General features: G+C 34.2%; 1 protein-coding gene across 1 annotated transcript in view; it reads left to right on the forward strand.

The window, feature by feature from the left end:
- Window positions 1–25,258, forward strand: part of CEP290 (centrosomal protein 290) — a 97,944-nt gene that overhangs the window by 53,091 nt on the left and 19,595 nt on the right. Inside the window, exons 31-44 of the mRNA XM_080810438.1 lie at window positions 2,640–2,751; window positions 3,390–3,845; window positions 4,344–4,508; window positions 5,651–5,758; window positions 5,977–6,111; window positions 7,107–7,373; window positions 8,004–8,111; window positions 8,766–8,965; window positions 11,979–12,192; window positions 13,134–13,271; window positions 15,038–15,259; window positions 15,592–15,714; window positions 22,315–22,460; window positions 23,015–23,170. Of these exons, the coding sequence (XP_080666564.1) occupies window positions 2,640–2,751; window positions 3,390–3,845; window positions 4,344–4,508; window positions 5,651–5,758; window positions 5,977–6,111; window positions 7,107–7,373; window positions 8,004–8,111; window positions 8,766–8,965; window positions 11,979–12,192; window positions 13,134–13,271; window positions 15,038–15,259; window positions 15,592–15,714; window positions 22,315–22,460; window positions 23,015–23,170 (2,550 nt within the window). The remainder of the gene's footprint in view (window positions 1–2,639; window positions 2,752–3,389; window positions 3,846–4,343; window positions 4,509–5,650; window positions 5,759–5,976; window positions 6,112–7,106; window positions 7,374–8,003; window positions 8,112–8,765; window positions 8,966–11,978; window positions 12,193–13,133; window positions 13,272–15,037; window positions 15,260–15,591; window positions 15,715–22,314; window positions 22,461–23,014; window positions 23,171–25,258) is intronic.

A 25,258-nucleotide genomic window follows, 5' to 3' on the forward strand; every position in this document is an offset into this window, starting at 1 on the left:
CATCACTCATCATCCAGGAAATGCAAATCAAAACTACAGTGAGATATCACTTAACACCTCTTAGAATGCTAAAATCAAAACCACAAAAAAAAGTATTGGTGAGGATGTGGAAAGAAAGGAACGCTCTTGCACTGTTGGTGGGAATGCAAACTGGTGGAAAGCAGTATGGAGGTTCTTCAAAAAGTTAAAAGTAGAACTACCCTATGATTCAGTAATACCAGTACTAGGTATTTACTCCAGAAATACAAAAACACTAATTCAGAGGGATACATGCACCTCCATGTTTCTAACAACATTATTTACAATAGCCAAATTAAGGAAGCAGCCCATTTATTATTGACAAATAAATTTATCAATTTATCCATCGATAAATGAATGGAGAAAGAAGTGGTATGTGAAATAATATTCCAATATTCCAATCATTGAAATATTATTCAGCCATAAAAGATTGCCATCTTGCCATTTGCAACAACAAGGACGGAGCTAGAGAGTATAATGCTTAGCAAGGTAAGTCAGTCACGGGAAGACAAATACCATATGATTTCAGTCATGTGTGGGACTTAAGAAACAAAACAAATGAGCAAAAGAAGAAAAAAAGAGAAAGACAGTTGGGGGAGTGGAGTGGGTTAAATAAGTGATGAGGATTATAGAGAGCTTGTGATGAGCACTGGGTGATGTATGAAGTGTTGAATCACTGTTTGTACACCTGAAACTAGGATAACACTGTATGTTAACTATAGTGGAATAAAATACAATAACATAAATAAAATAAAAGCAAAATTAATATATTAAGGAATTACCACAGCCACAGCGACTTTAAACAACCACTACCCAGATCAATCAGCAGCCATCAACATTAAGGGAAAACCCTCCACCAAAAAAAGATTATGGATCATTGAAAGCTCAGATGATGGTTGTCATTTTTTAGCAGTAAAATATATTTTTTAATTTTATTTAATAAAATATTTAGTTTTACTTAATTTTTAATTTTAAATTACCTAATATTTTATTTAATATTTATTTTATTTAATGAAATGTAAATAAAATATTTCTTTAAAGAGAGTATGAGCGGAGGGGGGCAGATAGAGAGGGACAGAGATCTCAAGGGGACCCCACACTGAGCGTGGAGCCCAATGTGGGACTCAATCTTATGACCCTAAGATCATGATCTGAGCTGAAATTAAGAGTCAAAGATTTAACCAATGAGCTTCCCAGACACCCCTGCAATAAAATATTTTTTAGTTATAAGAAATAGAATAGATCTTAGTCTACTTTTCTATAAGATTGCTATAAAGATATGTAAAATTCAGATTTTGCTTCAGTTTGCATTTATTGAGTAGTATGTATTGTGCTAGGTATTAAACATATATTAACTCATGTAATTATACTTAATAATCCTAAAGTAATATTGTGATTTTTATTTTACATGTGGAAATCGTTTATTCACTTGGAACACAAAATATATGTAAGGAATAAATACTGTGTGCCAAGTAGATGCTGTGTACTCGTTCTCCTGTGTAATTTTTGTCAGTTCAGTAGAAAAGTAATAGGAGTCATAAGTTGATCTGTCAAGTACAAATAATTATTTATAAAAAGGGTTTATGGCTTGCCCATGATTAAGTTATTTTTTGGAGCCTTGATAGCCCTTTGGGAATATCTATTATTCTCAGCCCCTTTCACTCTGAAAGATTCCATTTTGTGTTCTTCCTCTTACCTCATCGTCTCCTTTTGAAATAAACTAACATAATTATTCATTTTATTATATTTTAATTTTTAAAACTTATGTAACTGTCAATGAGACTTTCTAATCAATGTGAGAAAACCTGACTTATTTTTCACAGTGAACTAAAATTATTCTTGCCCAGAGTAAAATGCATTTTACTTTACCTCTGTGCTCTTACAATAGTAGTCTTACAGGAAATTTATAGTTTACTATCACATTTCCCCCATTTTTTAAATTGTAGTAACCATATAATCTCTCTTTTTCACATTTCTTTCTTTTTTTTTTTTTTTTTTAAGATTTTATTTGAAAGAGAAAGAGCACAAACAGTAGGGAGGGACACAGAGAGAAGCAGACAGTCCCTGCTAACCGGGGGTGAAGGGTGAGGGGGGCAAGACCCCAAGACCTGAGCCGAAGGCAGACATGTAACCGACTGAGCCATCCAAGCACGCCCCTCTTTTTCACATTTCTGATAGCTTGTAAATTAAAACATATATTAATCTATCTAGGGAACCCAGGAATTTTAAATTCCGTATTCTTAACTGTACAATTATGTCAAATAAACCTACTCAATATCTTACTCTAACTCTGCCAAACTAGGATAAAAAGTGCTGTATATGTATGTATATGTGTAGTTTGAGATAATTTACTTTAAAACTTCTCAGGACATTTCATACAATACTATGTATTATGAATTTTCAGGGGGGAGGGATGTTGGGAATGGAGTTATATTTTAACAGAGCATGTGTTAATCTCTCCTGGAATTGTATTTCATGAAATAGTTGAGGAAATTTTGCTTTAGTTTTGATACTAAGATGCTGGAAATTAGTGGCTTTTCCAAGAGTCTCAAAATGTAAAATACTGGTATTTACTTAGAAAATGTATCTAATTGTTCCTAAAGTATCTTTTCACTTCGTAGACTGAGAGAGATTTCTGATATTGCCAAAAGACAAGTTGAAATTCTGAATGCACAGCAACAGTCCAGGGAAAAGGAAGTAGAGTCTGTCAGAATGCAACTGTTAGACTATCAGGTAGGTACAGTATTGGCTCTTCTAAATAAACTTTTTCTTTTTCCTGAATTCACATTAGATATTGGCTGATTTTACATTTTTAATCAGAGAATATATCAGACAGAAGCTCCTATTCTTGTTAATTGTAACCTGATTAGAAAAACTCTTTAATTTAAAATCTCATTCACGATACAGAAAAGCATTTAAATGCCTACAAATACATTGTGCTGGTTGCTAATCAAAGTTGAGACCTGAGGAGAAATAGGTAAGTCTTTGATAACAATATTTTCTCTTGTATTAATATGTAGCTTTTCACACACATATTCTCCCATTATAAATTTTTTAGGATAAAAAAAAATTTTCCACATTAGTGTTATACCAATATTGTTATTTACATATGGGAGTTGAAAAAATCAGTAAAATGCCAACTGTTATTTAAAGTTAGAAGCCAGATTTGGATTTAAAATATGCTTGATTCTGTGTTTTTTTTAACAAGCTTTGATAATTAAAATTTAATTAAAGCTAGGCTAGATTTTTATAGGATCTCATGTACCACACTTCTTAAAATTTTATTTAGTAAGCTGTGTTTTTAAATCCATGATAAGTGTCATTAGAAAAACTTGAAACTGACTCTATAAATATATACTTTTTTATGTTAGGCGCAATCTGATGAAAAGGCACTGATTGCCAAGTTGCATCAACACATCGTCTCCCTTCAAATTAGTGAGGCTACTGCTCTTGGTAAGTTGGAGTCAGTTACATCTAAACTGCAGAAGACAGAGGCCTGTAATTTGCGCTTAGAGCAGAAACTTGATGAAAAAGAACAGGCTCTCTATTACGCCCGTTTGGAAGGGAGAAACCGGGCAAAACATCTGCGCCAAACAATTCAGTCTCTACGACGACAGTTTAGTGGAGCTTTACCCTTGGCACAACAGGAAAAATTCTCTAAAACAATGATTCAATTACAAAATGACAAACTGAAGATAATGCAAGAGATGAAAAATTCTCAACAAGAGCAGAGAAATATGGAGAACAAAACGATGGAAATGGAGTTAAAGTTAAAGGGCCTGGAAGAGTTAATAAGCACTCTAAAGGATGCCAGGGGAGCCCAAAAGGTAAAACAAGGACTTTCAGTTCAGTGTTTCCAAAAGAGTCATGTAGTAATTTTAAGTTCTTAATGTGTAGCTATCTGAAAAATGCTTACTAAATGGCGAAAATTCCAATTATAAGTTATTAATGTCGATTTTATAAGTTAAAAGTTTTGGCTCTTTAAATGTCTATTTGTAAGAATAAAATAGACTCTTCTAAATAATAGTTTTGGTAGAAAGGCTTAGATTATATACTATCAAAAAACTTTAAACAGTCTAGAAAAGTTTATATGTATTAAATAGTAATTTTAATTATTTGTAAACATATAAGAACATTTGAAGAATGTTATATTAAGATCACACATATTTTTTAGAAGAGTATGAAAATTCTAAATGAATTTTACCTGTGCCTCAACAAAGGATAATTTTTATCTTATAGAATATATATTAATTTCAGTTAAAATTATTAGGATCAATGGAGAAATATTTAAATAGGTAGTGTACCTATTATTTGTAAATGTTTAGGTAATCAATTGGCACATGAAAATAGAAGAACTTCGTCTTCAAGAGCTTAAACTAAATCGAGAATTAGTCAAGGATAAAGAAGAAATAAAATATTTGAATAATATAATTTCTGAATATGAGAATACCATCAGCAGTCTGGAGGAGGAAATTGTGCAGCAAAACAAGGTTTCATTTTATATATATTTTGCTCTTCCATTGCTAAGATATTAAACATAAGAATATTGCATGAGCAATTGCATTATTTTTTAATTGAATGTAGCTCCCATTTTTATTCTTATAAAATACTGTTTTATTAAAAAAACTGATATTTACTTATGTTGTAATGGTAGTTTTTTTTTTTAATTTTTATTTTTTCAAGATTTTATTTATTTATTTGAGAGAAAGCGAGAGAGAGCGTGAGCACGGGGTTTGGGGTGGGGAGGGAGAAAGAGGCTCCCCTCCAAACAGGGAGCCTGACTCGGGGCTCTATCCCAGGACCTTGGGATCATGACCCGAGCTAAAGGCAGACACTTAACCGACTGAGCCACCCAGGCACCCCATAGTGGTAATTTTAAACTTAAAAGGAACAATACATATATTAAGTTGGTAAGTTAATTTTTGTTTTAATATTAGTTACTTGACTTTTCACAGGAGTTTCAACTGGCTCTCACTGATGGAGTGTAGAAGGCAGCTTGGTGTAGAATAAAGCACATATACTTTAGAGACAGACGAAATTCACCAAGCTCATGCTTGCTTGCCTTAGAAATTATGTTGTTCCTTCTGCCTGGAGTGTTCTTAGCTCAGATACTTGTATTGTTTATGTTTTCATAGCTTCCAAGTCTTTGCTCAAATGTCTTACCTTATCAGTGAGGCCTTCACTAGCCACCCAGTATACAACTGTAAATCCTATTACCATCAAGAATCCCTAAATAGGGATTCCTTCTTCTCCAGCACTTATCATCCTCTAACACATTTATTTATTGACTGTCTCTCCCTCACTAGTACATAAGTTTCATGCTGAAATGGAGAAAGGGACTTGATTTTGTTCACTATTATGTTCACATAACCTCGAATAGTGCTTAGCACATAGTACATGTCATTAAATGTCATGGATGGATGGGTGCTTGGAGAGATTGAAATCCTGACTTCTCATCTTCTATCTCTGTGACCTTAGGCAACTTACTTAGTTAAATCTCTCTGACTGTGCTTTCTTTTTCCATAAAATGAGAACATAGTGACCCCAAAGGGTTGTTGTGAGGATTAAATAAAATGTATATAAACGCTTCTGTTATATGCTTGGTGAGTGTCTCTGTGTGTGTCTGGTACAGTTTCATGAAGAAAGGCAGATGGCCTGGGACCAAAGAGAAGTTGAGCTGGAACGTCAACTGGATGTTTTTGACCATCAACAAAATGAAATACTAAAAGCAGCACAAAAGGTATGAATGATTAATTCTGTTTGCTACTCTGTAGCCTGATCTACAATGTTAACCAACAGAAATGTTTTCTAAAGTTAGATAGAATTTTAATTGATATTATCTTCTTATATTTCAAAATATAAGTGGGGTTTAACCATGTCCTTGTCATACAGTTGTAACAGTATTGTTCTTAATGATGTAACTACTTTTTTTCCCCCCAAAATGGCATTTCTTAATAGTTTGAAGAAGCTACAGGATCAATGCCAGACCCTAGTTTGCCCCTTCCAAATCAACTTGAGATTGCTCTAAGAAAAATTAAGGAGAATGTTCGAATAATCCTAGAAACACGGGCAACTTGTACATCACTAGAAGAGGTAATTAGAAGAATTTGAATTTTTATTTGTATATTATTGGATATGCTTGTGGAATTTTCTCAATACTTGCTAACAGAGGTAAAGCATAGAATTATGAATCTGTTGCTAATTCCAATCTCTTTCTATACTATAATGTTTTTAATAGTCGGTAAAGAACAGCAGATATGGCTAATTTGAATTTACTGCCTATTTAATCACTGCTTGTCGCTTTTGGGCACACTGATCAGTAGTAGTAAGCATTATACTTACATTATACTTACAGAAAATAATATAAACTGAAGATGATTTTCATCTAAGACTTTCAACTATGATTTTCATCTGAAGATGGTTTACATCTAAACAAAGTAATTATAAATGCATTTTTAAAAATTTTGTAAGTGAAATTGTCCATTTTTAATCTGTTGAAGAAACCTAAGATTTCTTTCAATAATTGTAAAATTTGACATTTATGTGAACTGCCACTGAGTTACTTAATTTAAAATATCTGCCTTAATCCTATTGAAGAGTAATAATTTTTCCTGTTTTATTTTAGTAAGCTACATATTTTATAATGGTGATTTATTGACTTAGCCCACTGAAGTTCCAATTTTTATATTCAGCTGACTTTTATGGACTACTCTTCTAGGGCCAAAATAAAAGGAATGATTTATTACATTTCCTTTCTAAATCTAGTACCACCATGCATTTCTAGTTCTAAAGCTCTAAGAGCCAAATAAAGTACCTTAATTAAATTTTATTTTCATCATAACAGTGAAGTTTATAACACATGTGATAATCTTCTAAATAAATGTAGGCGCAAATAACTGCTGTCACATGGAAATATAAGAAATATAACCTTATTAATATCAATATAGTATCATCAGTATAAGTACGATGTGAAAAATAAAGTGAAACTCCTTTTTTTGGTTATAATTACCCTGACCAAAATTCAGACGGAAGCATTTTTAAAAGAAAAAATATACCTTAATAATTTTATTATGATTTGATCATTGCAGAAACTAAAAGAAAAAGAATCTGCTCTACGGTTAGCAGAGCAAAATATTTTGTCAAGAGACCAAGTAATCAATGAGCTGAGACTTCGATTGCCTGCTACTGCAGAACGTGAAAAGCTGATAGCTGAACTAGACAGAAGAGATATAGAGCCAAAGTCACATCACACACTGAAAATTGCTCAGGAGACCATTGCAAATATGCAAGCAAGGTTGAATCAAAAGGAAGAAGTGTTAAAGAAGTATCAACATCTCCTGGAAAAAGCCAGAGAGGTATGCTATTATATTATGCTGTGCTATTTTATTTATTACCATGTTTTTTAGTCAAAGGCCAAATACTATTCTGCTCTGAAGTGGTAGTTCATTTCTTGCTTTCAGATGATTCTATTCAGAATTTTTCCTTTCACATGATTGGATTACAGATCTGTCAGTAAAACTGGCAGTTTGTACATATCTATCTTACTCTCATGGACTAACTAAACCAGGAATAGCTGTCTTGGTGCAACCATTCTGATTTTGAAAAAAATTGGTGGAGTTTATAGGTAAAGATTGAGGCAGTAAGTTAGAATGAAATCCATCACACCAGTAATCAGTGGCAATCCAGTTTGCTAGAACGTTGATGGGAAAATCTAGTATTTAAAAAACTTCCTAGAAACAAGTTAAAAGGTGATGGATACATATTATTCTAATATTAGGAATAAATTGTGATTTAAGGCTAGATTTATCAACTTGAACATGTACTAGGGGAATGCATACTGGTGTGTGTGTGTGTGTGTGTATGCAGATATTGTTTCTTATCTCATAAGGATTTTGGAAAAGTAAAGGTAATAAAATATGTAAGATCTTTAGAATGTGTATTTATTTAAGTCACAATTTAAAATGCAATTTTGATTTGATAAACAGGAGCAAAGAGAAATTGTTAAGAAACATGAGGAAGACCTTCATATTCTTCATCATAAATTAGAACTACAGTCTGATAGTTCACTCAGTAAATTCAAACAAACAGCTTGGGTAAGATTCTTTGTTCCACCTTTTATTGATTTTTGAGACCATATAATCGAAAATTTCGCTCTCATGTTTTTGTTTTTGTTTTTGGAATAGAAGCCATTCTGCCTTTCTTGTTGGAATAATCTTCTAAAAACACAGCTCTGATCATTTTTCTCCCTACATCCACATCTTTAGTAGCTCACTGCTGCCTACAAAATCTTGTTTATATTCCTTAGCCATGTACTCAAAACCTTGCATAAGGTGACGTCAGTCTTTCTTTTCAAGTTGTGTCCATTGTAAGTTTACCAATATCTAACTGCTTTTCATGTTCTGAATTCAGTTCATACTTGCTTCCTTTGGTCTTTGTCTTCTGTATGTGCGAAAAGGCCCATCTTTCACCTCCTAACATGCAAATCTTGGCATTCCTGAGTCTTAACTCATGAACCCAATCAACATTTATTGATCCTTCACTTCATGGAGGTGCTTTGCTCCATGCTGGGAAAACAAAGAATACGATCTCTATTTAATGTCTTCTTTAAGTCTTCATTGGCTCTTAAATATCATTAAATTTTAGGTTAGATATTGTATTTTGATCATCTGAGGAAGCAAATTAAAATTATGGAATAAGTATGGTATTAAGTTGTACATGCTCATGGCTACTTTATTCATTTTTCTTAGGATTTAATAAAACAATCCCCTACTCCAGTTCCAACCAACAAACATTTTATTCGTCTGGCTGAGATGGAACAGACAGTAGCAGAACAAGATGATTCTCTCTCCTCACTTTTGATCAAACTAAAAAAAGTATCTCAAGATTTAGAGAGACAAAAAGAAATCACTGAATTAAAAATCAAAGAATTTGAAAATATCAAGTTACGGTAAGTTTTAGGAACATATTATAAAAATAGGCAAATGGTAATAATGATACAGTGAGGAGAAATGCAAGCATTTGCTGTGTTGTGCACTGTTCTAAAAACTTTATGTATATGATCTCATTTTTATCCTCAGGACTATGACATAGGTTATTCTTCCCATTTTTCATATAGGAAGTAGGCCACAGGAATGCTCAGTAACATACCTTAGGAGGAGATGGAAAAGCCATGTTTTGAATCTAGTCAGTCTGACCCAAAAGCCAACTCAAGATTCTTATTCTAGAATCTGATTTTTAACCTCTTTAATTAAAGCATCCATTTCATCATCTATCAAATGGAAATGACAGTACTTACCCTGGCTCCTTTATGGAGGCCAAATGATAGTGTGTGAGAGTAATTTGAAAATTGTAAAGTAATATATAAATATAAAAACTTTCGTTTACACACCTATAACAGTTTCTGGTGTATAATAGAGGTTCAGTAAATATTTCTTGAATGAAAAATTACTTTGTTAATTAATTATAGTGGTAATAGATTCATTCTCTGTATTAGATATTCTAAATATTGCTCAACCAATTTATCAGAATATAGATTTTAAACCTAAAATAGGTTTATAATTTATGTATTTTGTAATCACTGTAGAACTGTTAGGAATGAGAGAGTGTCTGCATTGTTTGAGTGGAGGTCTCCATCCTGGGATTCCCCAGGAGAAGATTTGCATGGGGATCAGTGGTTGAATAAAGACCGCCAGAAGGAAAGAGCAAGCTCAGAGCAGTTTATTAAAGTGAAAGTGGGAGAGCGGGCAGGTTCCCCTAGGTTGTCTTGAAATTGGATATTATTGGGTTTCTCTGGGCTTGGAGTTGCTGTGACGTAAGTGGGGCAGTCTCTAATGGAGGCTGCTTCCAGTCATTTGGGAAAATCCTCCTGCAGGTTGGGAGGGGGAGTTTTTGACCCTACGAGGTTTGTACCAGAACCATCTTGGCAGCCCTTCTCAAGGGGGTGTAGGAGAGGAAGCTGTGCCCACAATACAGATACATTATAGTGGGACAGAGGTAGGAGAAGAGAGCACAGGTTCTGCACCTGTGGCTCGTGATCCATCAGGCCCAAGGCCTTGGAAGCCACAGAATCAGGATTTGAGCTCCCAGGCTTATAATGTATAGCCTTTTTTGTTTTGTTTTGTTTTTATTACCATCCTTGTCCAAGCTCACGTTTCAGTCATTCCCCTTCAGGGACTGGGGACTCTGCCTGAGGGCATTCCTTCCACAGCTCTTGTCTGGCTTCTACCTAACAGAGCCTGGTGATGGGTATTAAAGAGGGCACAGATTGCATGGAGCACTGGGTTTTATATGGTTTTATATGAATCATGGAACACTGCATCAAAAGCTAATAATGTGCTGTATGGTGACTAACATAACACAATAAAACAAATAATATAAAAAATTTTTAAAATTAAAAAATAAAAAAACAAAACAGAGCTGTCTCTCTGGACCTCAGTTTCTTATCTGAAAAAAATGGGAAAGTTGATCTACTTGACTTTGTAATTCCATTCCAGCTCTGAAGTTCCACAGTAGAACTTTTATTCTTAACCAATTTATCAAGTATGCCTCTGATAAAATTAACACTACTTTTGCTTTATTAAGAAGTTGCCACTTTTAAGAAATTATTCCCTAAAAGAAGAGAATCAGTGGGGCGCCTGGATGGCTCAGTGGGTTAAAGCCTCTGCCTTTGGCTCAGGTCATGATCTCAGGGTCCTGGGATCGAGCCCCACTATGGGCTCTCTGCTCAGCGGGGAGCCTACTTCCCTTCCTCTTTCTCTGCCTGCCTCTCTGCCTACTTGTGATCTCTGTCTGTCAAGTGAATAAATTTAAAAAATCTTTAAAAAAAAAAGAAAAGAAAAGAGAATCAGCAATAGTATTTGGTTCTTTTCTTTTATTATTATTTTTTTCTGAGATAGAGTGAGAGAGAGAGAGCACGTGCTTGCACCCGAGCCGGGTCAGGGTGGAGGGGTGTGGTAGAGGGGGAGAGAGGAACTTAAGCAGGCTCCACACCAGTGCAGAGCCTGATATGGGGCTTGATCTCATGACCCTGAGATCATGACCTGAGCTGAAATCGAGAGTCAGAGGCTGACTGAGCCACCCAGGCACCTATTTTGGATCTTTTCACTCTAATTTTCCCCATTATATTAGATTTTATACATGAAATGTTATTTTTGGTGTAGTAAGTTTCTGTCATGTTTTGGTATATGAAATTGCTTGTACTTTTGAATATAATTCCTGGATGCAGAAAGCAATCTTCCTTTGAAATGACCTTGTACATATAAATTTTTGCCACGTGAAGTACTTGAGTCATTGTTTCCTACCTTACCATGTTATATTAACTAAAATTATTCTTTTATTCTCAGTGTGTATATTTACATGTATTTTAATGTGTCTTAGGAAATTGTAGATCTGTGTATTTTCTTCAGTAAAACCTCTTATTTTCACAGTTTGATTATTTGAGTTAACTTCAGTTTTTGGTACGTCTTATAGGACACATTATTTAAAGTGCAATTTTGTTCATTGTCTAGACCACAAAATTACTTCACGCAGTCATTGCCAACAAGAGTAGACAAAGTAAAAGGAAAAGTCTATTTTATGTTAAGTTTAATAGTTAAATGAAACAAAGAATTGTTCTTGTTTTGATTTGAGTCAAGACTTAGGTCATAAGTATGCTTAGGACCAAACATTTGTTCTTTCTTTTTTTTTTTTTTAAAGATTATTCATTTATTTAATTGACAGAGAGAGATCACAAGTAGGCAGAGAGGCAGGCAGAGAGAGAGGGGGAAGCAGGCTCCCCCCTGAGCAGAGAGCCCGATGCGGGGCTCAATCCCAGGACCCCGAGATCATGACCCGAGCCAAAGGCAAAGGCTTAACCCACTGAGCCACCCAGGCGCCCCCAAACATTTGTTCTTTATAAAATTTGTATCTAAGTGTTAATTGCAGCAACCACTCCCTTAAATATTTATGTTTGCTTATGTTAGGCTCCAAGAAGACCATGCAGATGAAGTGAAAAAAGTGAAGGCAGAAGTAGAGGATTTAAGGTGTCTTCTGGCCCACTCGCAAAAGGAGTCACAGAGTTTAAAATCTGAACTTCAGGCTCAAAAAGAAGCAAATTCAAGAGCTCCAACAACTACAATGAGAAATCTAGTAGAACGGCTAAAGAGCCAGTTAGCTTTGAAAGAGAAGCAACAAAAAGTAAGTAACAAGAGAGTATTACCAATATTTAGGAAATACATGTACTAATAGATTGCTTTTAGAGAAGACTAGTAAAAGATGATAGCATGTATCTCTCTGTTGTAATAAGAAGTATGAGCTTTGTCTTAGGCTGTTAAGCAGAATTTTTCTTTTTAATAGCCATTTGGTGGTGGTTTTAAGTACAGAAATAGTCACTTTTTTATGTTATCAGTTTGATTTGTGAGTTTTCGATAGGAAATAAGGGAAAATCTTAATCACATTATTTTCTCTCCTTTTCTAACTGGATTTTATGCTACTAAGGCTATTTTGAACAGTTTGAATAATTGAATAATTTCAAACAGTTCTGGGGAGTGGGGGGGAGATATGACAGTGAGGAGGAAAGTTTAAAGAAGGAGGTCACAGAGATAGTTTTTTGAGAAGCATTTGGTCAGTGGATTATCTGATGTATTAGTTTTTAAAATTGATCTCAGATTTGATATACTCAGTTGATTTAGAAGATGCTATTTTTCTGTGCTAGCTTATGAAATTTATTGACAAATTTTAAGTCTTTTCTAATCCTATAGTTTTCCTTGTCTGTATAAATTCGGTTAATTTCACACAGAAGTGTGTACTGAGTAATTCAGATAAATACCTAAACTTGGATAGTGAAACAAAACATTGGTTTTTGTAATATAAATTTCTTGATTTAATGCTGTGTTCTCAAAATTATTATTGTCAGGATTTTGAAGTTTCTCACTGTCAATTTGGGAAGAGCTGAATGCAGTTACTAAAGGACATTCATTTGGAAAAATTAGGACAGTTAGATTGTGAGTTATGTTTGCTTAAACACATGGTATTTTAGGAAAATTTTTAAAAGTGATGAAGCATATTAAATTTTTGTATTACGTGTTGTGCATATAAAATATTAATTTTTAAAAAACCATATATGTTATCATTTTCAGGCACTTAGTCGAGCACTTTTGGAACTCCGGGCAGAAATGACGGCAGCAGCAGAAGAACGTATAATTTCTGCAACTTCTCAGAAAGAGGCAAATCTCAATGTTCAACAAATTATTGATCGACATACTAAAGAGCTAAAGGTGAACATAACACATGCATCAATATAACAAAATACCTTATCATTGCTATTGGAAGAGGAGCCTCTTTGACATATAGTAGTTTTGATAATGAATAGGGAATTTATGCCACTGAATTATTTGCGGATATATATATATTTTCATTTTTTTAACAATAGAATCTTTATAATACTCATACACTGATTATCGTCTAAGAGATTAGCAAAGGATAGGCCATTATTAATTACTTCTTCCTAATAGAATTAAGAAACATTTTACTTATGATTTTTGTTTCTATGTTGATAAGTGAGGTCGGTGTGTAGATTTCTTTGTTTTATTTCTTTTGCTTTGTCAGAATTTTCTAATTTTTGCTAGTTCATAATATGAGTTAATTAGCTTTCCTTTTTTTCTCCCTGCAGTAGTTTAGGGAGATTATATAGTCCTTGACATGTAATCCATAGAGCTGCCTGACTCTGAAGCCTTTTTTGAAGTTATTTATTTATTTTTTGGCAATGTACTTTACTGTTTTCATTACCGAGCAGTCATTAGATTTCGTAATTTAAAATTTTTTTACAAAACATATGTGTTTCATAGTGAGTTTTTTATTTCTTTACACAGTTTTACATTGTACATTCTGCATAAATGAAAATTCCACTTTTTATATATTTTGTTTGTAATTTTGATTTACTGAATTTATTTGTTTCTCCTCTTCACCACCATTGAACTGTGTAGGGACTGGATTTTACTTAGGGTTTTTTTTGGGGGGGGTTTTTTTTTTTTCCATTTATTGTTCAGTTAATAATCTCTACACCCATCATGTGCTCCAGCTCTCGACTCTGAGATCAAGAGTTACATGCTCCTCCAACTGAGCCAGCCAGGTGTCTCTACTTAGCCTTTTTAAATCTCCCACTGTACCTATCAAGTTTATGAGCATAGTTGGTACCAAAAATCCATTAAGTAAATAAATATATAAACAGGAATTACCCTTTATTGGTATTTCCTTCATTACCTTTCTTTTTGCCTAAAACATCATCTCTAAATTCTTAACAGTCTTAAAGTCCTTTTTCTCAAATCCTTTTCTGACTACTCTTGGACAGCTTATGTGTTTCTTCTAATTGCATTATAGTAGTACTAATTTCTTGTTAATGTTACTAGTAATACTTTTGACCTGTAGTCATTTATGCAACAAAACATACCAAGTACCAGTATTTTCATCACAGTTACTATATGGGACAGCTGGAAACTCCTATATAGTGGCTTTAAATATACCTGTCAAATACAGTGGGTTACCCTTTTATGTCTTGTCTCTACAAAATGGGTTAAAAACTACTACAAGTTAGAGATTTTGTTTTATACTACTTTTAGGCTTCATAGCATTTAAAACATCACCATGTACATTCGTATGTACTTGTTCCTTTAATAAGTTAGTTCAGCCATAATAAAACATTTGCTTATTTGATAAAATTTTGTTTCTGGGTGTTTGTTGAAGATGAATTGCTATAGATTATTTTGTCACATTTTGTTTTTCTCAAAGTAGACTCGGTTCATTTGAAAGGAAGTTAGAAAAATAGATGTAGTTGGTGGGTTTTTCTACCCCCTGTGAACTTTCAAAATTTAGATTGAAACTTTATTTTTAACCAATTTTAATTTAATAAGCATTAAATCTTTTTCATAAGTATTATTAATAATTTAATAAATATTTAGATTGAAACCTTTTTATTAAGTAATGGATATATTCTGTTTTATTATTGATACTTGATGAAGATTTATGAATTAAACCTTTCTTGCAGACACAAATTGAGGATTTAAGTGAAAATCTTTTAAAATTGAGAGAAGCTCTTAAAACAAGTAAAAACAGAGAAAACTCACTAACTGATAATTTGAATGACTTAACCAATGAACTGCAAAAGAAACAAAAAGCCTATAATAAAATACTTAGAGAGAAAGATGCAATTGATCAAGAGAATGATGAGCTGAAAAGGCAAATTAAAAGACTAACCAGTGGATTACAGGTGATTTATATTTAATTGTGATGATGTCTTTGATTTAAAACATATAGGAAGTGGTTTATTTCCACCTTTTTAATTCCATTTATAATATTTGCTAAAACTAGCTTTCCAGATCACTTTGATTATATAGCTGATTCCTTCAGTGACTCTGTCGTATCTGTCATTTTAGAGTAGCCTATCTTTAAAATGCAGAGGTAGCTACTATGATCTGTATCAATAGTATATTTAGAAGAGATTGCTATAGCCTCGGAAAATTTCTGTAATTGGAATATTTATTGTATATTTTGTTGATAGCTTTTTGCTTGTAAAATGTAAAAATACATCTTATATTTCAGGGGAAACATCTAATAGATAATAAACAAAGTTTAATTGAAGAACTCCAAAAGAAAATTAAAAAGCTAGAAAGCCAACTGGAAAGAAAGGTGGATGAGACAGAAATAAAGCCTGTGAAAGAAAAGGTATGTGAAGAAACATACTGATTAATATGTTTAAAGTAATGATAGACTAAGTTCGATTATAGAGCTAATGAACAGAGGATCAACTATATTAATTTTTGGACCTAATCCATACTCTAAATGTATCAAATAATGTAGAGTAGTCTAAAACAAGTTTTTGCCTTTAAGAATTTACAGGAGACTCCAGGGGTGCCTGGGTGGCTCAGTGGGTTAAGCCTCTGCCTTCAGCTCAGGTCATGATCTCAGGGTCCTGAAATCGAGGCCCGCGTCGGGCTCTCTGCTTCCCCCACCCCCTCTGCCTGCCTCTCTGCTTACTTGTGATCTCTCTCTCTGTTGTCAAATAAATAAATAAAATATTTTTTTTAAAAAAAGGAATTTATAGAAGACTCCTAAAATGTAACTCTTACTCAGAAGTTACTAGAATGTCTCCATGTCCTCTTCCTGACATTATAGTACCTCTAAAATCCCCTCAAACTTTACCTATCCAACTTCTCCCCAACCTAATTTTTTATATAAATTGGTGCTTTTGATTTTGGGAAAGAAAGTTGGGCATTTTTAGTCTGCTACCTAGACCCAAATGTGCCCTTTTTATCCTTCGATAGACTGGACTGTTAGTTCAGGGTAAACAAAATAATTTGGAATAAAATTTTTTCAATTTCAGTATTTGTAGTAATCAGTAACGAAACTACTCATAAATTGACTCTGAAATGTGAGAAAATTGCTTAAAATTATCTAACAGGTTAACTAGTAAACTATTTTGTAATAAAAATTACTAACAAAAATTATCGGTTGCTAAAATGCATATAATTTATTACAAATAAGCTGAAGATATATATTGGTAACATTGGAAATATCGTGAGAGACCTGGGAAATACTGGTGTTAGTAGTAATGTTTGCCCCTGTAGAAAATCACAAAAAGGAGCTAAGATTAGGGAAATTTTTATTGTAAAATCTACCCAGAAAATGTCAATATCTATAAAATATTTTCAATAACATGAACATAAAAAAGAAAAGTATCTTTAATGCCACTGAATAGAAATTAGTAATGGAATTAAAATATCTCAATATAATATATTCCAAAATTCATTTTACCTATGAAAATTCACCAATGTTATTATAATTTTTATTAAAATGTTTGTGTTTGTATACATTGAACCACACAGTACTTGCTGTCAGAAGCTTTGCTGGTAAAAATCACAAGGTAAAAATGTCCTTACTCTGCCAGATTGCTTTCTTTGCTGCCTCCCCACTTGGGCATAGGTCTAATCCTTGGATGCCATTTCCTGAAGAATATCTCAGTAGACTGTGGCTTTGCCTGGGTTCCTCATCTGTGTTTCAGTTTATTTCTCCTGAAAATTAGAAATGATACATCTTGCATTGCCAGTTTCCCAAGATTATTTTGACAGTCAAATGGAACAATATGTGGGCACCTGAGTGGTTCAGTGGGTTAAGCCTCTGCCTTCGGCTCAGGTTATGGTCTCGGAGTCCTGGGATCAAGTCCCGCGTGGGGTCTCTATTCGGCAGGGAGCCTGCTTCCTCCTCTCTCTCTCTCTCTGCCTACTTGTGATCTCTGTCTGTCAAATAAATAAATAGAATCTTAAAAAAACAAAACAAACAAAAAAAAATGGAACAATATGTGCAAGTCCTTTGTAAGCCATCCAGTCCATAGCACTGTATAGTATTATTACTAATTATGAAAAGAGAACACAAAGAGCAACCCTAATCAAATTTGTATCCAGGAATCTAGTAATAGCATTATTTCAAATTCTGCAGTATGGGGTATTTCGAATTCATGAATGGTTTTATATTCAAAAAATGCTTTTATATTGGAATTTCTACACCCTTTTCTCTGTCAATTTCTTATAGCCTATCTATATGAGATACCAAACTCACTCCTGTGCCTTGCATTCCTGTTTCTTTTGTTGCTATACTTTTCTCCATAGCATTTATTATTATCTGACATACTAGAGATGTACTTATCTGTGTTCATCTTTTGGACTATAAGCTTTAATGGCAGGAATTTTGCCTGTTCTGTTTATTGTTGTATCCCCACCACCTACAGCACTACTTGGCATGTATTAGATGCTTGGTATTTGTTAAATCAAAGAAAAATTTAAATTGTAATTACATTATTCTGAAATCCATGCCTGAGTGGCTATTGGTACAGAAAATATGAAAAGAGAAGTTCTCTCTGTATCCTCTCTTCTCCCCCCATCTAGAACAGATCCTTGGTGACATTTGTCTTTGTTATTTTTTTGTTGTTGTGGTTCATTTTTAAGTTATTTTAGCCTTGTTTTGCTCAGTCTTAATTCAGAGGGTAATGTCAGATAGGATAGAATTGCCCAATCCCTGCAAAGCATGCCAATGCTGCAGAATTATTTACTTATATACCATTAAGCCTAAACAAATACTTACATTTCTGGAAGTCACAAAATTCCTTATATATATTTCAGGAAAAAAAGAAATTAATAATGATCAAACACTGAAGTTTTTGCATTTTTTAAAAGAATACTGTTAACTGGACTAAATAAATAAGGCAAAAAATTGGCCAGTATCAAAGAAGACAGTTTTGATAGGGGAACTTATCTTAGTTGGGCATTTGACTTTAAACTATGTCTTTTAACTCTTTCAGCCCCGGCATTGCCTTTTGTAGTAAATACAGTGTTTCATGACATCCTCTGTACTATTCCACATGAAATTTATAGTTAATAGAATCTACTTACATGTGTAATTTCAAAATAATCATTATAAATGAAATATAAAAGAGAAACAAAAAATTTATAAAAATAATAGATATTTCTATATTTCTCATATTTCAACATGAAAATGCTCTGACATGCTACATTAGAAAATATAATGAAGTAGTGTAGCATTAATAGGAATTCAGAGCTACAAATGCAGACTGATACAAATGTATCCTATTGGAAGTTTATATATCCCAATGGCATTGCTAATGCCACTAGCTAGTTCTCTTCACTGCTCTTTTTTTTTAAGCACTTATCACCAGCTAACATTATACAAAATATTTTTTTTTGTCTATATTTTGTTCCCTTTCTCTAATCCACCCAACCATCATAAATTAGACTATAATGCTTTTTCCCAGATTTATTCATTGTTTCTACTTCTAGTACCTAGAGTAATATTTGGCAGATGAGTAGCACTATATAAACATATATTCGATAAGAGAAGTCATATGGATTGAAGATTTGAAGGTGCTGTGATGCTAGAAGATTGCTGTTTTGGTTAAAATTGGGTTGATCCTTTGTACATATACATTCTTTGTTAGAAGCTTACTTTGGTCATGATCATCTTTATTAGAATCTTAAAGACTTCTTCTTTGCCAATTTGAATACCTTTTATTTCTTTTTGTTGTCTGATTGCTGTTGCTAGGACTTCTAGAACTATGTTGAACAACAGTGGCAAGAGTGGACATCCTTGTCGCTTTCCGGATCTCAAAGTGAAGGCTGTCACCTTTTCCCATTGAGAATGATATTCGCAGTGGGTTTTTCATAGATAGATTTTATGAAGTTGAGGAATGTTCCCTCTATCTCTATACTTTGAAGATTTTTGATCAGGAAGGGATGCTGTATTTTGTCAAATGCTTTTTCTGCATCTATTGAGAGGACCATGTGGTTCTTCTCTCTTGTCTTACTGATTTATTCTATTACATCGATTGATTTGTGAATGTTGAACCACCCTTGCATCCCATGGATAAATCCCACCTGGTCGTGGTGGATAACCTTTTTAATGTACTGTTGGATCCTATTAGCTAGGATCTTGTTGAGAATCTTAGCACCCATATTCATCAGGGATATAGGTCTGAAAGTCTCCTTTCTGATGGGGTCTTTGCCTGGTTTGGGGATAAGGGTGTAATGCTGGCTTCATAGAAGGAGTCTGGAAGTTTTCCTTCTGTTTCTTTCTTTCTTTCTTTTTTTTTTTTTTTAAACAATTTCAGGAGAATAAGGATTATTTCTTTTTCGAATGTTTGGTAGAATTCCCCAGGGAGTCCATCAGGTCCTGGGCTCTTGTTTTTTTGGGAAGTTTTTGATCACTGCTTCAATCTTGTTACTAGGTATTGGTCTATTCAGGTTGTCAATTTCTTCCTGAGTCAGTTTTGGAAGTTTATAGGTTTCCAGGAATGCATCCATTTCATCTAGTTTGCTTAACTTAATGGCATGTAACTGTTGATAATAATTTCTGGTGATTGTTTCTATTTCCTTGGTGTTAGTCATGATCTCTCCCTTTTCATTCATAATTTTATTAATTTGGGTCCTCAATATTTCTTTTGGATTAGTTTGGCCAATGGTTTAATCAATCTTATTGATTCTTTCAAAGAACAACTTCTAGTTTCGTTGATGTGTTCTACTGTATCTCTAGTTTCTATCTCATTGATCTCTGCTCTAATCTTGATTATTTCCCTTCTTGTGTGTGGGGTTGGCTTAATTTCTTGTTGATTCTCCAGTTCTTTAAGATGTAAAGAGAGATGGTGTATTTGGGATTTTTCAATTTTTTTAAGGGAGGCTTGGATGGCTATGTATTTCCCCCTTAGGACTGCCTTTGCCGTATCCCATAGGTTTTGGACTGAAGTGTCTTCGTTCTTATTGGTTTCCATGAATTATTTAAGTTCTTCTTTGATTTCCTGGTTGGTCCAATCATTCTTAAGCAGGCCATCCTGATAGAATAAACATTGTTAAAATGTCTATACTGCCTAGAGCAATCTATGCTTTCAGTGCCATCCCGATCAAATTTCCACCGGCGTTTTTCAAAGTGCTAGTACAAACAGTCCTAAAATTTGTATGGAACCAGAAAAGACTCCAAATTGCTAAGGAAATGTCGAAAAAGAATAACAAAACTGGGGACATCACATTGTCTGATTTCAAGCTTTACTACAAGCTGTGATCACCAAGACAGCATGGTACTGGCACAAAAACAGACACATAGACCAGTGGAACAGAGTAGAGAGTCCAGATATGGACCCTCAACTCTGTGGTCAAATAATCTTTGACAAAGCAGGCAAAGATACCCAGTGAAAAAAAAGACAGTCTCTTCAATAAATGGTGCTGGGAAAATTGGACAGCTATGTGTAGAAGAATGAAACTCAAGCATTCTCTTACACCATACACAAAGATAAACTCGAAATGGATAAAAGACCTCAACATGAGGCAGGAATCTATTAAAATCCTAGAGGAAAATACAGACAGTAACGTCTTTGACATCGGCCACAGCAACTTCTTTCAAGACATGTGCCTCCAAAGGCAAAGGAAACAAAAGCAAAAATGAACTTTTGGGACTTCATCAAGATCAAAAGCTTCTGCACAGCAAATGAAACAGTCAACAAAACAAAGAGGCAACCCACAGAATGGGAGAAGATACCCGCAAATGACACTACAGACAAAGGGCTGATACCCAAGGTCTATCAAGAACTCCTCAAACTCAACACTCAAAAAACAGATAATCACGTCAAAAAATGGGCAGAAGACATGAACAGACGCTTCTCTAAAGAAGACATACAAATGGCTAACAGACATGTGAAAAAATGTTGATCATCGTTAGCCATCAGGAAAATTCAAATCAAAACCAATTGAGATACCACCTTCCACCAGTTAGAATGGCCAAAATTAACAGGACAGTTAACAAGTGTTGGAGAGGATGTGGATAAAGGGGGACCCTCTTATACTGTTGGTGGGAGTGCAAGTTGGTGGAGCCACTTTGGAAAACAGTGTGGAGATTCCTTAAGAAATTAAAAATAGAGCTACCCTCTGACCCTGTAATTGTACTACTGAGTATTTATTCCAAAGATACAGATGTATTGAAAAGAAGGGGCATCTGTATCCCAATGTTCATAGCAGCAATGGCCACAGTCGCCAAACTGTGGAAAGAACCAAGATGCCCTTCAACGGATGAATGGATAAAGAAGATATGGTCCATATATGCAATGGAGTATTATGCCTCCATCAGAAAAGATGAATACCCAACTTTTATATCAACATGGATGGGACTGAAAGAGATTATGCTGAGTGAAATAAGTCAAGCAGAGAGAGTCAATTATCATATGGTTTCACTTACCTGTGGGGCATAAGTAATAACAGAGGATATTGGGAGATAGAGAGGAGAAGTGAGTTGGGGGAAATTGGAGAAGGAGACAAACCATGAGAGACTGTGGACTCTGAGAAACAAACTGAGGGCTTTGGAAGGGAGTAGGGTTGGGGGTCGGGTGAGCCTGGTGGTGGGTATTATGGAGGGCACCTATTGCATGGAGCACTGGGTGTGGTGCATAAACAATGAATTTTGGAACACTGAAAAATAAATAAGTAAGTAAACAAATAAATAAATAAATAATCTTAAAGACTCCTAAGTCTGTTGGCCTTAGTCCAGACTGTTCCCTAGAATATCATCTGTCAAGTAATAGAATACAGAACCTTTATACTGAAGGGGATTTTTGTTAATAGCTTGGCATATCTAGAGTCTAGAAGTTACATAGCAAAATGAATGTATTTACATAATATCTAAGAAATATTGGTTTACCATTGTTCTAGTAAATTGTAATTGATACACCTTGAAATTAAAAACAATATTGTTAATTTTCTCCGTTGTTATTCACAGAGTGCTAAAGAAGAATTAATTAGGTGGGAAGAAGGTAAAAAATGGCAAACCAAAATAGAGGGAATTAGAAACAAGTTGAAGGAAAAAGAGGGAGAGGTCTATATTCTAACAAAGCAGTTGACTACTTTGAAGGATCTTTTTGCCAAGTGAGTTTAAATTTAAACCTAATTAATTATGTGCAAAATCTTGATTTGGAAGTTTCATTGTTTCATCATATTTGATAGTACATAATTGATATTATACTTGAAAGTTTTCCTACTTTTAATTATCATTTATTGTTTATGGTTTACTTTTTATTTTCTTTAAAATGTGTTTAAAAGTATTTTAACAATTTGGGTGACCTAGGTGGCTCACTTTGTTAAGCATCTGCCTTCAACTTAGGTCATGATCCCAAGGTTCTGAGATCAAGTGCCATGTCCGGCTCCCTGCTTGGCTTGAAGTCTGTCTCTCCCTCCCCCTCTGCCTCTCCCTCATGCTTGTATGCACTCTCTCTCTCTCTCTTTAATAAATAAAATCTTTTTCAAAAAGTATTTTAAAAATTTATAAATGGACTTACTATAATTTTGAAATAAGTTAGCTTATAGCAAATACAGAAAGATCTAATTTTTTTATGTTGGTCTTGTAATTGAGTAAGCTGTGGTTTAATAAATTGAATGCAAAACAGTGAAATATTTTCATGATACTACATTAAATCCCACAGAGCTGACAAAGAGAAACTTACCTTGAAGAGGAAACTAAAAACAACTGGCATTACTGTTGATCAAGTTATGGGAGTGCGAGCTTTGGAGTCAGAAAAGGAGTTGGAAGAATTGAAAAAAAGAAATCTTGACTTAGAAAATGACATTTCATATATGAGGTAGGCTGTTTCATGAAAATGTGGTACCCATTATAAGGACGAAAACTGACCCACAGTAACTGATGTAATGAATGCGTATTATTTTAGGCTTGGGTTCTGTTGTCTTTTCCCATATGAGTTAAGATATTTCTGGTTCTTGGTATGCCGCCTCATTTTGGATTGTATTCTTGAATCTTCTGAATATTATGTGGTGAAACTTTGGATCTTGGTTAAATTCTATGGAAAATGTGGATATTTTTGTTTTAGCAGGCAGCCAGTCTGGATAGGTTCAGGCTCCACATTCCAAACTGCTTTCTGTGGGGTGAGTCTTTGCTACCCTAAGATCAGATCCATGCATACACCGCTCTGTGGGAGCCCAGAAGTTGATAAATGACTTTATAAGATCCCTTTTTTTTTTAGTTCTTCCCTTTCTTTGATCTCCCTGATACTTTCCATTTCCCTAGGCTCTTCTTTTCGGTACTTTGAGGGAAATCTGGGGCTTTCTCCCTCAGTACTCACACTCATCTTCAGGTTTCAAACAGTGTTGTATTCAGGCCAGGAAACACCAGAGGAAAAGGAAAGGTGAATCACTGCCTGTTTGCTGATACTTCAAATTCTGGTATGCTGTCCCAATCGGTAAAATATTAACTTTTCAGAGTTCTCAAATAGCTGTTCCTTGCATTTGAGAGAGGCAAGATTGGATATGTTTACTCCCCTGTACCTAGAACCAGCTCTCCCTCTCCCCACCATGTCATTTCTTTAACAGAGTCTTTGAAATTTTTTTGTTTTGTCCTCTTTTTCCATGCTGATACAATCATAGTCATGCAAAACCAAATAAAATCATTTTCTAACAACAACTGAAACTGTAATAATCTGTTTCATTCATTCTTAGATAAACTTCAATTAGTTTTACATAATCTGTCACTTCCTCTGCTAAGTATTTACAAGATGTCCAGAATCATCTTAATGATCATTTTTAAGGTCTGGTACCTACTTGTCATATTTGTATATTAGGATACTTGCTGTTCCTAAATTTATCATACTTTTTTTCCTTTCTGTTAATCTTCAAAAATTACCATTAGTTCTTCTTTATTAATGCCTGTGATTGCGTCAGTGTTAGTGTAATGAGAACTCCTTTAAGGGAACACTCCTGAGCATCTACATTTCCTTTCTTTTTTCCTAAGTCATTGTTTCTTAAATCCCTCAGAATTTTTCATGATGGAGAAGAAAAAAGAGATTGAAGAATTCTTTCTTTTGACACCTCTTGTACAGATACTGTTTGGTCTCAGCCTTCCCTTCTTTGTCTTGATCTAAGCATATGTTCAAAACAACATTAAACCCTTTTTTCTCCTTTGCAGTTTTCACAAGTATCAAAATATTTTAGTTTTGAAATCTAATACTTTTAGAGGTTTTGTTTGGTTTTCCTAATAATGTGAATCTGTGTGGCTGAAGTAATTGGAGAAGATCTGATAGAAGAGATGGAACTTACTTTCTCAGCTCAACCTGAATTTCTAAGTTGAATGCATCAGACCTAGATATTAAAGGGAGGAGGGACATTCCAAGAGAGCAGAACCCTAGCAGAGACATAGTGGCAGGAGTAAAGCTTTCATGTGTGGGTAAGGGTAGACTTTTTTTGCCTTAGTAAATGTAGACTCCTGGACAATTAGGTTGAATAGGTGTAGTGGGGCCAGATTATGGAGGGCCTTGGAGGCCACGCTCATGAGACCTGGAGTAACAGATTATCTGGCACCACTAAGAGCCTTTTGTGAATCCTTGAGCTTTTCAAGAAGCACACAGATGTTATGAAATTGTTATGTAATGTTTTAAAAATAGGGGCTATTTTGATTTGGCTTACACAGTTCCATATAAGTAGATGCATGGTCTTTAAAGATAAAATGTGTTTCCATAAATCAAAATACACTTGTTAACTCATAATTCAAAAGAGCCCTGCAGCGAATCCTCTGTAGAGGATCACTTTATACTGTAGAATCGTGTTCTGATTTTTGCAAAGCTTATGTTTTGTGGAATTTCAAGTAAATACCGTATTAATAAATATATATTTTCTTTCTTTTCTATATGTTGGTAGAGGAAAGCTGTGGAGAGTTGAAG

Source organism: Martes martes (assembly GCF_963455335.1).
Source record: "Martes martes genome assembly, chromosome: 8".
NCBI lineage: Eukaryota > Metazoa > Chordata > Mammalia > Carnivora > Mustelidae > Martes > Martes martes.